Genomic DNA, 16,247 nt, shown 5'->3' with positions numbered 1-16,247 from the left:
CAGTCCACACAATTTCTAACCAGTTCAACAGAAATGACTTCAAGCTACACTTCTTAGAAACTGCTTTTAATAAATGTTGAGTACAGAGGGTGCTTATGTTACACATCATTTGGCTGACCTGCACAGGTATTTTTGTTTATGGAAATATATCTAAAGACTACATTTACATAGACTGCACACTGGAGTAACTCAAGTTGGGGCAATGGGTCAATTAATTTTCTTTCAATCTACAACTGCGACTGTGCACGACCCATTCCAGGATTTCCTGCTCATATAAATTTGGAATTTTAGTCCACTATGGGAATTTCAATCATTTTGTCAGATTACTAAAAAGCAGCGGTTTAAGAAAGATCTGTTGTCCGTAGTCATAATCAGCTGCTACAGTTCTGAAGATAGAAATGTATAAGGCTTCAGCAGTATGTTCATTTTTATTTTTTTAAAGAAGCAGGGGCTCAAAGGGTTCTACATCTGTTACTGTCTTTTGTGTTGGAAATGAGAAAACTGAGACAATGAGATGCCATATGAAGGGTTTTCACTTTTAACTGGAACAATTACAAACTGGTCTCCAATTCAAGATCATAGCAGTCCATGTAAACACGGTAACTTTATCATATCAGAGATTTCTGCTCCATTGTGAATTTTGAGACATATTTTAAGAGTGTGGCATAAATAAGAACAGCACAGCAGCACTGTGTTCAACCAGAGGATTTGTGCAGAAGCATGACGGAGGGAAGAAGCCAAAATTTACTTGAAATGCATTTTTAACGTCTCTTATTTATTTTGTCATGAGCTCTGTGAGGTGGGCGCTGACAGACTATAAATGAGCTCCATCTGCCTTCTTCTGTCTTTGGCGCGGTTGATGGCCATTTTAAATAAACGACAATACAGCTCCACGGCGACTGGAGTGTCGTCGTTCCCGGGGACGGGGTAAGTCACCAGGCTGGGGTTGCAGTTCGAGTCCACCACGCCCACTGTGGGAATGTTCATCTTGGCTGCGTCTCTGATGCCCACATGCTGCTGAAAGACATTGTTGAGAGTTGAAAGGAAGACGATGAGATCCGGTAAGCGGACTCCGGGGCCGTACTGGATGTTGGCGTTGGTGAGGAGGCCGCCCTGCCAGTAGCGCGTGTGCGCATACTCCCCACAATCCTTGGCAGTTGTCTCCACCAGATGGCCAAATTGACGCCGCCTGCTGACAAACAGAATGATGCCACCGCGATATGCCACGTGGGCGGTGAAGTTGAGGGCTTGCTGAAGGTGCTCCACAGTCTGGTCCAGATCAATAATATCATGATCCAAACGACAGCCATAGAGATACGGCTCCATGAGCCTAGAAACAGAGAATTACAAGTTAGGAAAAAACAAAACAAAACCAAAGCCCTTTACCTCAAGGTACACATAAAGAGTGGGATATTTACATGATGGGCCCTTTTGTGTAGGTTGTACTTCTTTATATTATATATAAAATCTCACCTACACAACTAAGTTCCTGAGTGTGTTTTAATGTGATTTTGTTTTGGAAGTATCCCCATTTTAATAAAGAAAAAAAGAAAGAAAATGAATCATGTACAGTTATGACAACCATGTAATTGATATTCTAAGTAATATTAACACTGATGCTACTGTCTCTGTCAGGTAGAATAATACATAGATGCCAGTCAGTCTGCAACTACACATTTAGTCTTAGTTATTCTCACTTTTACTCCTCTGAATCTCAAAATAAATAAATAAAAAGAATCACTGCAATATTGAAGACTTTCATTTAAAGAAATACCACTTACTACTGCTGAACAAAGTAACACAATGGTGATTGAGCCTCACGAAAGTATTGCAATATTTATATATTTCTAGTATTATGAAAAGTGTCTCTGTGGTGATGTTCCTGATGAAATGCTGGATCAAGTAACCAAAACATTTCCTGCTCCTGGAGTTTTCCATTAGAAGCATTTACTGGCAAAACATTAGTTATTCTAGTAGTTGCAAGAAGTACCATCTTTATTAAAACAAAAAGAGTTTGCATAGCTACCTCCAGTATTCTATGAGCTGTAGTACTTAAGGTTGCTTTTACCAAACAGGTGCTGATTTCCACTTTAATAAAAGTGGGTTCATACACAGAGTGAAGATTTAGGGCCCTTTTTATTGATAAATCCCCACTTTAGAACAAAACATAAGGAGAATAAGAGGACTTGTATACAAATGCCACTGTTCTTGCCAAGTCATAAGGACTTATATTGCAGACAGTATAAACAGTAGATAGAAAGTATCAAATCTAATATGTACCAAATTGTGACTGAACAGGCTCACATAGAAACACTGCTTGTATACGTAAAGCCTACATTCGTATCATAAAAGCTACTCTACTTTTTTAAATGAAAGAATAAGAAAAAGGAAAACAAAGACACCAAATTTGTATCCCTGAAGTATACCACATCTTTTGTTTACCTGCAAAATGTCTTCTTTGATGATGATTTGAGAAACCCAACACACAAAAAACTAAGGTAGAAGATTAAACAAATGGTTTTAAATTGGTCAAACCGTTCACCCGAGGAGAAAGAGGCCAAATGTCTGCTTTTAAAGGGCTGCAGCTCATACAATTAGAGTCTTCAAACACTTTGCAACTATAAGGGGTGCATCGCATTGGAAAACTGTAATATTAACATTACACCAACCTGTGCCTGCAGCCTTTCTTGTGACCCAGGTGCACTCTGGCGTCGAACAAGTCTTTCAAGGAGAAGAGCTCAGACACACGGAAAAAGTCTGGCTGCTCAAGGGGCTGGTTTAATATTTTTTCTATTTTTTTAAAAGAAAAAAAAGAAGGCACATTAATCAAATTCTTGAAAAAGAAATCGGTAAAATAAACTTTAGGACACCCCTGTGCTCACCTGTAACATCGTCACACTGCGGTTGAGACGGCTCAACAGACGGTGCTGTCACATACTGATGTCCACCACAGGAGGATGCTACTGTGACAGCCCGTGAATATCGTAACCCGAAAAGGCCTAAAGAGGAGACAAATGTTAAAACACTGGATGTTAACTTGTATGAAGCGAGTAACACCAACCAGTAACCTGACGCTAGCGTGCAATTAATGACATGAATACTAAGAGCAGCGCATTTAGCTGTAAGCTAACGTGCTAAAATGTAGCGTACCACACATCGAACTGAAAACTAAACCGCAGAAGTACCTAAATTATAAAATGTTAGCTCTGCTCAAAGTCCTATAACAGTAATTTCATCCTTTCCCACAATTAAATAAACGATATATCTGAGGATACCTTTCGTAAGTGCCCGGGTAGCCATGCTTCCAGTACCATGGAAGGTCAGCAAACTGCGACTGCGCGGTTGTAGTCCGTGGAATGCCGTAAAGTAAACGCCTGTCGTGATAGATTTCTAAAGAAAACTACAACACCCATGAGGCCACCTGTTAATTTTTTAAAACTTTATTGAAATAGCTGCAACTTCACATGCTCCATGTGTTACTTAGCTATAAAACGCAGTCAAGAACATAAGTCAACATTAGTTTTTAGAGGAAAAAGCAAACTACGGATACAGAACAAATGTTTGTAAATAAAGATGCCGCTTCTAGTAAAAAAACAAACAAAAAACATAACAGCAGCACCAGAATCAATATATGATACATAATACAATATAACTCAAAATCAAATTTACTGTGCATTAGGGAAAAGAAAAAGCAAATGCTGGAATACTCAAAGTATTCCTGAGTTCAGGATGTTCAATCCAAAATTCAAATGAAATGCCCTTATTCAACTTTTGTACTGTGCAGTTATACAAGTTATCAAAAGATGACCTTATTTTATTTTTTTCCCCCCAAACTCAAAAGAACACCTGAAATATATAAACACTGAGGCAGCATCTAGGTGCATCTTTTAACGTAAAGTTTTACTCTGCTGTGTTTGTGCTGAGCTCGCTGCGTGCATCCGGTCTCCTGCAAAAAAAAACACAAGAAAACTAAGTAGTAGAGGAGTTTTCTTTGCCTTTGATCCTTCACTGTTGAGGCAAAACCATTTGGGTGCAATCACATACCTACTTACTGGAACAAACTGAAGCTTCCTTTTGACATGCTGCACAGCCTTACCGTGCACAGAAGCGCTAATGAGGGAAGTTTCCCCCTGCAAGGATTACATAATACACATTTCACCCTCTATGGATTTGAACTTCTCACAAAGAACTGAAATAGTTTTTTTGTGATCAATGGAACTTGCAACAGATACACACTATCAAAAACTGCAATGTTTCCACCTAATTGTACCTTCTTGCACTTTTCTGCCAAGTATCTCCTGTTGAACAAGCTGCCTCTCTCCTCTGAGGTTAGCGCTATGCAAGGCTTGAAGATGATGCCAGGATCAATGGCACGAGACAAAGACCTGGTCAAGGCAGAGCAGGATATGTATCAGACTTCTGCAGTGCTCTTGTTTATTCCAAAGCTTATCATCACCATAACCCATAAATTATAAGACTTTAATAATCAAGAGACCCACTGTTGCTCAGATTCCAATCTTTATTACACAGATGCACTTAAAAGACACGGCAAATGTTTCTGTCATCAGAAAGAGTAAAAGAAAGAAAAAAAAAACACTTCTTATAAAATATTTACAAAAAACTGGATATGCACAGCATGTTCAGTAATGCTTTTATTTCATAAAGAAAAATAAATAGTCTTTCTTAAAACAAGAAATTAGAAAAAAAATTTAACATGACAAAGAAACAAGCCACACAAAATATCAACTTTAGCAAGACAGCGAGGAGGAATTGGGGTTCTTGTGGAATCTGGAACAAAACTCTGACCGAGACTGCTGTAATGTCTGTCATCAGCAACTTACTTAGCTTTAAATTTCCTTTCATGGAAATAAACCATTGAGCAAATGAAAAGCGCTGTGCCTGAAAATCAAAAGGTTGGTGGGAACTTGGTTCCTGTACCCAAAAAGACGGCTCACAAGAGTCAAAGTCATAACTGAAACATCGGCTGCTTCTGCTGTATACTCAAAAGGTAGAAATTGTCTGAACTGATCTTCATTTAAAGCACACAGATTTAGAACCTTTGCAGTCTGAGGTGAGCAGGGAAGGAGGGACAGGGCGAGGAACAAAGAAAAGAGATTTTTCAAAGTGGTGCCGACAGTATAGAGAGATTTTTCCTTGCTGCACTCGAGTGGGAATGTTGTGGAGGAAAGTGTCAAAAGATCTGATGATACACACTCTGCAGAGTACAGCACATGGTAGGCAAAGTAAAGTGATGATGGACACGCTATGAGAAAATTCCATCAGTGGACCTCTGACCTACTTTGTATTTCAGTTTAAATGTTTTGTTTTTTTTTAAGTTTGTTTAAACAGTACTAAAGTCTGATTGGTCTTTTTTTTTTTCTTTTTTTTTAAATTAGAGACACTTTTATACATTTAAGTTCATATTAATAATAGTGTTTGGGGCTACAACTAAATATCTTTATATCTTTGTAAATTGATTCTATTTGACAGTGAGGAGTAAAAAAAAAAAAAACTGTTTGCTACCACACAAAGTAATGAAAAGCAGGAAATGATCATATTTGAGGAGCTAAAATGAGCAAAGATTTGTCTGAAAACAAAACAAACAAACAAAAAAAAAATCTATTTTGGGGTTTTGTTTCACTTTTCTTTTCACTCAAACCCTAACCCGAATTTTTGTGCCATTTGGATTTGCTGCACATGTAATTGTGACTGCATCTGTTCAATACCAACATTTGTTTTCCTCTGCCTTTTAATTGAGAAAACCATAATCCTAATCTATAATCCAGGCATTGATGGAAACATATTACAATAAACAGGAACGCACCAGTTGTGAAACTCGTAACTGAGAGCACTTTTGAAAAAGACAATTTGGCCAATATCCAGTGAATTTGTTATACTTTAGCACAAACTTGATGAGACACTAACGATAAATCAGACCACTGCCATCAGTGCCATCTGATTTGCTGTATGAGCAGATAGTGATGTTTGGCTCATCCACTGGTGTGTCACTAAAATAAATGTTGGAAATTACTTTTTAACTATTTTTTTTTGACTTTCTTTAAAGGAAGTAATGCAATAAAATGTAATAACATGTATATTTCTCATGACTATTTACTTACTCTGGGTTTCCTACTGGAAGATACAAAGAGATTCAACCTAATTTTAAGCATTTGGACTCTAAATCTTTATTCTGCCAAACTGAGGTTACTTTTCCCTGTTGTTTCTTTCTTTTTTTAAAAAAACAAAAAACAAACAAAAGATATTTAAAAAGATGCAATTTTCTGCATTCATGGTAGCACTACTCATTCCTTTTTGTACCAAATTGTCACTGTACTGCTTTTCAAATGATCCATGATAGATAACTTAACAGCACGAGTTTTCTTTGTGGAGCCATTTTGGCTCCACAGTGTTACATAACTGCAAAATTGTACAAATACATTAAAAAAAAGTGTTTTATGATTAAAAAAAAAATCATAATAACAAACATTCCTTTAGAACCTATAAATCAATGAGCTTGATCAGAATCATAATAATTAGCAGGGCACATTTGAAAAATCTGAAAATGATGACGCTATGGTCTATAGTGGTCAAAAAATACTTACAATGTGGAAAAGCCCTGCTTCTTTTCTGGATTTCTCTTGTGTTCTGATTCACAATCTGTCTCATCTATAAATTCTTCCTCTTTTATTTCTAGATGCACGTCTTTGTTATCTATCTTCGTGCTCTCGCCTTCGCTTTTTTTCTCCCTCAGCATGTTCACTCTCTCCTTAACCTCGCTCCTTTCCCTGCACTGAACCTGGACGTGATTTGTCCTGTTAGCTTCCAGTTCCACAAACACACTCTTGTCCTTAGTCATATGCACCATACTCTCCTTCTCCCCTTCAATGGAGCACTGGGACCTTTGGCCAGGGGGGAGATTCCGTGCAAAGGACATCCTCGGATGCTGCCTGGCAGCGGAAAAAAATTTCAAAACAGGAGAGCTGATTCTGGTGTTTACAGCTGCGTCTTTAGAGCTGGGGAATGGCGATTTACTGGTCCTTGCAGAGGACCAAACAGTAACAGGAGTCTGTAATTTGTGGCCCATTCCTTCACTCTGCTTTGTTACTGATGCACCGTCGCTGATTTCAGATGAGGTGATGTGGAACGGAGTCCGACTGACAGTCCTTCCTTCGTGAGTAGGCAGTCCTAGGCTCTGGCGCCATTTGATTGCCTCTGAGCGAGAATGAGCAATGTTATGACTCAAAATTGGTCGAACCCTCTTCATGTGGACGTCACCTTTATCAGCGCTGGGCCTCCTTTGTTCAGTTCTAGCTGCTCCTGCCCCATCTGCTGGCTCCAAAAGACTGAGACTGCAGGAGCGGGCAGAGGGCAGATGTGATTGTGCACCGACCATAGAAACATCAGGAAGAACACTCTGTGGCGTCTGAAGTGACGAGTGATGAGCCGGACTACTAATGGGAGACTGTTCAGAGAAAGGACTGATACTTTTTGTTGGAATCTCAGCCAGCTGATTTTCCTGTTTAATGTCTTTATCTTGAAGTGGGCTACAAATGTTGACTGTACCATTCCTCGACACGTCTCCATCTTTCATTCTCCCTGCGGTAGAAACTTTGGCCTTTTCCGCCAGAAACCTTCGGATCTCTTGCTCAATGCTGTCATCGCTGTCTACCGAGCTGCTGTCTTCCTTTATCTGAGGTGCAGTTTCAGCACTGTGCACAAATTGGGCGTCCAGACGCTCAGCTGCTTTCCGCATCTCCGTTTCACCTTCATACACCTCGTGCTTCTTACTTTTATTAACTTGCTTATGTTGTGAAACACTCTTTTTCCCCAAACCAGGCTTGTCTTTCTTGTCATTCTTACTTTTCTGCACTTTTCTCAAAGCACTACACTTGGAAAGAGGATCAATTTTTAACTTTTTTGTCTGTAAAGCATTTCCTACCAGCGGGTCTTCATCCTTGAGGCACTTCCTTGATTTCCGCTTTAAGTCCCTCATCTTTTTCTTTGACTTCTTTTTTGTCTTCAGAAGGTCTTTTATCGCAGTGTCTAGGTCCTCATCACTGTCAAGTGAGCTGCTTTTGTCTCCACTTTGGTCTGTCTTGTGTAATCCAGTGACAGGGTGCGTTTGACTTCTCTGGGGCGATGCCAAGGGCTTTGATTCTTTTGTATGGTCAGGTAAAGGCTTACAGGTGGGTTCTTTAACATCGTCCTCCCTCCCTGCCATGGCGGAAACACAAGTGTTTTTCTCTTTGTGTTTTTTTCTTTGTTTTAAAGATAATCTTGATGGTTTGGTTTCGACTGCTGATTCTCTTGCTTTTACTTTCTCTGCTTCATTTGCACTGTGAGCGTCTTGAATCACAGCAGAGCTGGGTGGCTGTTGGTGCATTTGGGCCTTCTGCTCGAGAAATTTCCTGATTTCTTGCTCAATCCCATCTTCACTATCAATGGAGCTGTCATTGCTTTCTTCACAGGGGCAGTTTTCCGGAAGAGAAGACTGGAAGGAGGATTCAGTGGAGGCACAACTGCTAAGGCCAACACTATGATGGAAGGCCCCAGGCATAACAGTCTTTGAAATGTCCAGTATTGCCTCAGCACACATAAGCTCTGCGGTTGTATTGACCTTTGGAGGGGCGGGAGCTGATTGCTCCCTCAAACTCTCTACTTTAAATGACACAAATCCATTTCCTTTATCTTTCAAGCTGTCTGAAAGTGTAGTTTTGGGTATGGAAACAGAGGAAGTAGGATGAAAAGATTTCACTTCTTTTTCTATGCTGCTCATTTTTTTCCTCAGCTTGTGTTTCTTCATGTTCTCTGTGCTTGTACTTGCAACATTATGTATTAACTGCTTACTGAAGGGTTTCTGCTTGTGTAGGAATGGCTTCAGGACACTCTTTTCCTTGAGTTGTTCAAGCTGGTAGCAGCGAATAGCTTCTTCAATCCCGTCGTCACTACTAGAGTCAGAGTCCTCCTTGAACGCATGTGGATGGAAAGCTTCTGTTGTGGTCTGCTGCTCCTTTTTCTCCAGCTGGTATCTCTGAATGGCCTCCTCAATGCCATCATCGCTACTGGAATCATTTGATTCCTCCATCTTAACTGTGACTGGGTATTTGACAGTTTTGTTGAAGAGGCTGACTGGTGTGGGGGGATTTTTAACCTGCTCTTTAGAACAAGCTAAACTTTTGGCTGTGCTTTGACTTGAACAAGAGTTCTTGACTATATTTTCATTTAGGGATGCCTTGTTTTTAATATACTTTTTTATAGGTATGACAGCTGGTACTGTGGGGGTCTCGGCTTTGACGCTTTTTGGAAAATGGCTACCAGCGATCAAGAACGCATCGCTGTCATCGTTCTGTTTGGACACCTCGGGGATGGATGGATGTTTTCTAGGAATTTTGGACGATGGGAGAAAAGTCGAATACGGTTCCGCCTTGCGTTTATTATCATCCTTTTCTTTCAGGTATTCCAGTATTGCCTCCTCGATTCCTCTGTCCACAGAATCATCGCTATCTGAGTCACTGCTTTCATGGTTGTTTGGGGAGGAAACATCTGCATGCGGGTTTTCAGTGGGGCTTTTAGTCTTGGACTCGGAGCCCATGTAAGGACCTACTGCGGCCTTGCAGACTTGGGGATGACCTTCCTGTCCTGATAGCACATTTCCCTCGATCTCGTCGCCCATCTCGAGTGAGGACTGGGTGCTCCTAAGACTCTCTATGATCATCTGGACCTTGTCTGAGATAGGTGTGCCTCTGGTGGACAACTCTGTGCCAGAGTCATTGAAGCAAACTGGAGGGCTATAGCCTCCAGGTGGGCCACATGCTCTCCATTCTGTTTGCGTCACTGCGACAGGAGGTACATTCATCAAGTACATTCTAGTGAAGTATGGTGAGGTCTTCGACCATTGGAGCGCAGCTGCCTCCGTACAGTTACATTGTTTTATCTGCAATGAAAGAACACACAGAAAAAAAATGTGACTTCAGTGATGACTTAAGACCACATTTTGACTTCATCACAACAAACCACTCTTACTCAAATCTTATAGTCTGTAAGAGTTTTAAATCAGGTCCTTTATGTCCAATATTGCTATCTGGCTCATGTGCATCGGTGCATTTTTGTTACACTGAGGAAAAAGATTCAGCTTTATTACAACTTCAATACATAAACACAGATAGCCTCAGATCACTGAAGTAGGGCCAAACCACGAGAGCACGCCAGCATGCTCATGACAGGATTAACCTGCTAGGGGCCAAATCACCCTTCAGATGATTCATGGACTGAATCATCTGGAGGGTCTTTTGTGATTGGTTGTTACTTTATGAGATAAAGTAAGGGCCACACTGCCATGGTTATTACATTTGTAGCACTATGAATTGCTCTTTAGCTGTAACCAAGTGAACACTCGCCATCTGAGGCGGATGGAAGCAGACTAGGCCCCCTTGAAAATGCCCAACACTTTTTTCCCCATTGTAAACCTCCCCTCAATATGCACTATTTACACAGAAAAAATGTAATCAATTAGTACTCTTTAACACTCTCTTAACTCTTGTGGCACTTTCTTATTGAGATAAGGCTTATGCAAGTGTGCTGACCAAAAATTTGATACTTTGTTGCAGGTTAAATTTTTTTTTGAGCTCTTTAAAATGTGCAAATGTGCTTCTGTTTTCTTCTAATAATTTACGGGTTAGGTTAACTGGTAATTCTACATTGCCCAGAGGTGTGAATGTGAGTGTGCGTGGTTATCTGTCTCTCTGTGTTAGTCCTGCGACAGGCTGGCGACCTGCACAGGGTGTATCCTGCCTCTCACCCTATTATAGCCGGGATAGGCTCCAGCCCCCCGACCGAAAAAAAAAAAAAAAAAAAGGATAAGCAAAAGAAGATGGATGGATGGAATTTATGGGTTGAAGTGGTTGGATGGACAAAGCAAATATTATGATGCAACATTTTAAGCTCAGAGTGACACCATTATAATATCTGTTCAGAATTATTTTTTTAATATATATAAATATTTTAAAATATTTATTAATACAAAGAATTTGTTTGTTCAGAATTTATACAACCCAAGTTTTCCCCCCCTTCGAGGAGCATACCACATACCACAGTTCAGAGGTTTCTGAAAGTAATTTAGTCTACCCATCGACCGCAAAGCTCTTCAAAAGCAAACAAAAATAACCCAACAAAGCCGAGTCTACAGCTGACCCATTAAGCTCCTGTGCGCAGCCTTTTAAAATACCTTAAGCATCATCAGTTGCCTGACAGCAAAACAACCCAATTGCAGCAGAATAGTGTCCCTTCAGCTGATCCAATCTTCCACCAACCTGAGTGCCCTGTTCATCTGTTTTAACAATAGAAAAATTCAAAACTTAAATATTTCAAAAGTGGTTTGACTTGCCACCCCTCTACAAGACTGGCTGCAAAGATAAGATCTGATAAAACTCCAGAAGCCACCGTTTAATCAGAGCATATAAAGTGTGTGTAGAAAAGATACTACTGTGCCCCCTAATTACTGAACTCACTTCCTCAAATTAACGACATGAAATTATTGTCTATCCAAAAGATGCTATTTATTTTCCAGTTTTTAACAGGAATCACCTGTATGGGGCTTCTTGTCCCATCACAGATGTCTCAATGGTTAGCACTCCCACCAAGGACAAATTTCCTCCTCTGATATTTTGCTCATGGTGAAGCACTTCAAAAAGTGCATCCTAAAAATGAAAAATAGACCAGTTCTGTCATATTGAGCTGTGTGGCTGCAGAGGTTAGACCCAAAATGTGGGACTCAGGCAGCGGGTGAACTTAAAGTGGTTTATTTGGGTACAGAAAACAAAGGACAACAATGAACCTAAACTGGGCCTGGACGAGTGCCAGAACTAAATAGAGGAGGACAGCTGGGAACAGGGAGACACACAGGATTGGGAGCAAATGATGACGACAGGACAACAGGGATAGAAAACACAGGACTTAAATACACAGGACGCCTAATGAGGGAAGTGGAAACAGGAGGGAACACAGGTGAACCAAATTACACTGACGAGACAAGGGGACGCAAAACTGAGCATGACAGACAGGGACCAGATGATTATCAAAATAAAACTGGAAGTCAGACGGGGGAACAAAGACGCAGACCTGACACAGGGAAACACAAGGAACTAGAAATAACAAACTGAGGACCAATACAAAAGAGAACTAATAAACATAACCAGAGATATAACGTAAATAGAACCAAAAGAACACAAAACACTGGGCCACCGGCCCAGGACTATGACAGCTATAGCTGACTTTTGTTTACAAATGGCCATGAAGCGCCATAAACTGCAGTTCCTCAAATGGCCACTTGAGGCGAGGTCCAAAATAAAGTCAATTTTCATAGAACCCAACTAAATGCACACCTTTACAGCAGAAAGAAACATGTTCATGGCTCTGATTGCTATAACCGTCTTTCCCCACTCTTGACATCTCTGTTGCATGTACATTTTTATAAGTCATTGGTATTAAGGATCAAAGTTACACACAATTAGGGCTGTGCCACCTTTGAGAGACAAGCGAATGTCATTTTGTCTTTTTTATGTTGGATTGTCAACTGTTGAATTTGTCTGGTGTGTACTTTTTGTTTTTGATACTGCAGCGAATTAGAGATGCATCTCGCTAATTAAGCAACTCCCTTGGCCTGCTGTTTCTGATTTGAACTTACTGTAGCTGTAGTGCAGGTATAATTACAGTAAAGTTATGATCTTCTTGATATTTAAAGAGACTAGAGCTTGTTTGCATTCTGTTAAAGATGCAAACACATCTGAGAGCCCAGAAAACTGCGCACTACTCAAAAAAATAAAAAGTTGTCCTGACACCTGTCAGGTTCCGCAGTTATAGGATTGTAGTGTGGCCCTTATAGGGAGGCATAACTAACGCAGTATCCAGAGTTACATGTAGCAGTGTGCCCTCATGAACTAGTAGCCTCAACCTGCTGGAGGAGTCGCTGTGTCCGAGCCTAGCCTGCTTGCACCAACTGAAAATACTGCCCTTCCAGCTCAGTATGCCTACCGGCGGATAGAGCCAGCCCCTCTATAGCCCGGCTACGAGACAATATGCCAAACTCTTACCATCCCGGTGAATGCGTATAACCCGCTGAACCCGGTAGAAAATGCAAGTAGCACTACGTAACCAGAATGGGTCACCAAAGACGCGCCACTGAGAAAAAAAAAGCATATAAACCGATTCAAATACGCCTCACACCGTTGTCCTATGTCAACTTTGTTTCATGTATTATGTATACAAAGAAACTTTTGCCAGATATACCAACATTTCATGAGCAGAATTTTCTCCATTACATAACTAAACGCGCCTTTGCCTGTATTTTCACTCCGGGGCGGTTTCCTGCTTACAGCATACCAACCCCGGCTGTCCCCGTAACCCAGTAGCGGCGCGGACTGCACAGCTGCCCGGCTTGCATCGTTAGGAGACTCCGCAGAGCAACCATGTTTCTTCGCACCGGCCACGGTTGTCACAACCCTCGGTACTCGGTTCATAACGCCGCTGAACGTAAGTAATGTCAGTTAGTGCGTTTATACAGAACCAGAAAAGCGACATTTTGGGGAGAAATGAACGAAACGGTCTGAAAAACTGGAGGGTTAAAGCAAGGCTACTCGGTGACTTGAAAGACACAAGCGGGCCTCCCGGCTGCTGCAGCCCCGGCATTTTCTCCGGCAAAGAAAGCCTTTGTATTGAGCCGCAGCGTACACTCCTAGCCTCGGCTATCTTCACACAAACGGAGCCACACGGCAGATAATGTTCAAGTTTTACTCACCTGAATATGACACACAAAGAGAGTTACAGCTACAATATGCACGTTGCTGCGTTGGTTTAAGATGCTCGGAAAGCCGTCGCGGAGCTATTTCGGTGTCCGTCAGCAGCTAACACCCCGCCTGAAGCTTCTCGCCGACGAATCCCCCTCCGCTCCAACTGCCGGGCGGACGAGCTTCCTTAAACCGGAGTCCAACCAACCATGGACCCGTTCAAATATGGTATCAGCTTTTCTCCCGGAAAATGTTTGCGCTTACATTTTATAGCTTGCTTATTTATATTACACTACAAAACCCATCGGCAGGTCTAATATAATAATGCTGTTTTTAAACACTTTGCCACAATGAACTGCATGACCCTAAAGGAAATCTACAGTACGCCTTCAAAGTTTTATCTCCTCAGACAACTCCCAGTTTATGCCCCGCACTGATATCAGCTCTAGAGTTTTGAGGGTTGTATACTGCAGTTTTTAGTAGCATGTATTTATTTTAAACTGTAATATCTGTTGTACACCTCTTAATACTGTTTGCATTAATAAATGAGTTGAACAACTTTTAAATTTAATCTATTTATTTGTATGAAAACTTATAGAAAATGTTTATTCAGTGAAACTGATGCCTCAGGGTTTCTTGATTATTGCTTTGAAATGGTTTTGTGTATATAATGTTGGCAATGCAAAAGTTATTTTATTTGTAATTTATCGTTTTGAACCTCAATGATCAAATCAGTTTTAGTCATCATCACATTTTATTTTTTTTGCTGTGTTTTACTTTATCAGTAAAACGTAATCAGAACCAGTGTTAAATAGCTAAAAAAATATTTGGTAGTTTATGCAAGATTCACATGAACATAAACTGGGTTGCATGGCTGTGAGAGTAACTCATTGGAACTCTGTTGATCTGATGGGATTCACCATGATGTAAAATTACATTTAAAAAAAAGAAAAAAGAAACACATTTATACATATTTATAAAAAACAAAGAACAAAAGTAGGGATGATTACCTCTCTAAGAAAATCAAAAGATTTTCTGTGAAAAAGTACTGTCACGATATGATTCTGATTTTTTTTTTTTCTTGACACACCACCAAAGCCACCTTTTGTTTTAGAATAAATGATGGACTCGTCTCTTCAGAAGGAACGTAAAGGAAGACTGGGAGGACACTGCAACAATAAAATAGGCTTAACTGGAGCTCATCCCCACAACAATTTAACCTCCTGTACAATGCTCAGACTTCCAGAAGCATTGCACAATTACTTGATCACAATCATCCCTTCCTTAAGTTCATTCCGTCTCATTACAGGAGTGCTAATGTTCTTTAATTTTAGGTGGGATGGTACAGTGTGGCTTTCTTTCCAGGATGAAAAAAAAAATGCTGCTTCTTTAAAGTTAATTCATCGAATCCTCTGGGCATTTCCCCTCTGCAAGTAAGCACAATCCATTTTTTGGCCTTGAGCTGGCCAAGCCCAAAACCTAGACATAACAAGCCCACAATAAATGATGACAACTGATCAATAAAGCTATAAATCTTCCTATTTGAGAGGTCAATGCCTTTACAGTTTTTGCATTGCATTTAGGAACATTTTGTCAAAGCAGTTGAATATGTGAGTCAACCAATCATTCACACTGTAAATCACATTGTAAATCATATTGCAAATGTAGATCACTTTTTAGGTACACCTGCTTGTAAAAATTTTCAAGTATCTGTTTCAGAGATCATTTACTCAGCAGTTTTCAGGTTTACTTCCCAAGACATGTTAATATTGAGCTTTATCTAAAACACTGTGCAATATTGTTGGATTGATTCACTTTAATAAATGCAACACAGATCCCTTCCTTCAACACTTAAATGTTGAATGCATGCGTTCCTATGTAGCTTGTAGCATGCAGATTGCAGTGCTGTTTCTGATGCTATCTTTGCCTTGCCTCCAGACATGTGAATCGTACAACAGTAATATTCCACACAGTAAGAAATTATTCCTAAATTGGTTGCATTTAATTTTTAATTTTTTATTTATTTGGGACAATGCACATTAATAAAACAATCAATACTTAGTACAGATTGTAAATGAGCCAGATTATAGCATATTTGCTAATTTGCATCTGTAGTCCCTAGGCAGAAGGACAAACAACAGAAAACATCATGAATATACAATAGTAGTAAAAGACAACACATTGACAAACATTAAAACAATATACAAATGGAAAAAGAAAAAAGGAGAAAAAAAAAAAAATAAAATAAAATAAAAATAAAAATTAGTGAAAGTGCGAACATGTCTGGGAACTTTTAATGAACTGCTTAAGGTGCTTTTTAAAAGTACTGTAAGTGGAGCATTCTCTGATGTTAGTCGGTACAGTATTCCAGAAATGACCCCCTCTGACTGACAGAACCGTTTGTCCAAAGGTTGTTTTTCTACGGGGGATCTCAAGGTCTCCTCTGGAAGAGGCTCTGGTGCCAAA

General features: G+C 40.1%; 2 protein-coding genes across 3 annotated transcripts; both read right to left on the bottom strand.

Moving 5' to 3' along the window:
* Positions 1-49: 49 nt before the first annotated feature.
* mrps2 (mitochondrial ribosomal protein S2) lies at positions 50-3,346 on the bottom strand. The gene is made up of 4 exons (XM_030742045.1): positions 3,276-3,346; positions 2,883-2,999; positions 2,670-2,790; positions 50-1,330 (listed from the first exon to the last, which is right to left on the bottom strand). Exons 1-4 carry the CDS (start codon positions 3,298-3,300, stop codon positions 784-786), a joined length of 810 nt encoding a protein of 269 aa, XP_030597905.1. The 5' UTR covers positions 3,301-3,346; the 3' UTR covers positions 50-783.
* Positions 3,347-3,424: 78 nt separating this feature from the next.
* Positions 3,425-14,229, bottom strand: ppp1r26 (protein phosphatase 1, regulatory subunit 26). Of its 2 annotated transcripts, none has more exons than XM_030742988.1 (5): positions 13,793-14,229; positions 6,603-9,934; positions 4,271-4,385; positions 4,053-4,130; positions 3,425-3,946 (listed from the first exon to the last, which is right to left on the bottom strand). In XM_030742988.1, exons 2-5 carry the CDS (start codon positions 9,863-9,865, stop codon positions 3,875-3,877), a joined length of 3,528 nt encoding a protein of 1,175 aa, XP_030598848.1. In that variant the 5' UTR covers positions 9,866-9,934; positions 13,793-14,229; the 3' UTR covers positions 3,425-3,874. The 2 variants fall into 2 exon arrangements, with proteins under 2 accessions (XP_030598848.1, XP_030598849.1); XM_030742989.1 differs by having other exon boundaries at positions 4,045-4,130; positions 13,793-14,228.
* Positions 14,230-16,247: the final 2,018 nt, after the last annotated feature.

This window comes from Archocentrus centrarchus, chromosome 12 (genome assembly GCF_007364275.1).
Source record: "Archocentrus centrarchus isolate MPI-CPG fArcCen1 chromosome 12, fArcCen1, whole genome shotgun sequence".
Classification (NCBI taxonomy): Eukaryota; Metazoa; Chordata; class Actinopteri; order Cichliformes; family Cichlidae; genus Archocentrus; species Archocentrus centrarchus.
Note: the sequence above shows the minus strand (reverse complement) of the source record. Positions and strands in the feature narration are given on the sequence as shown.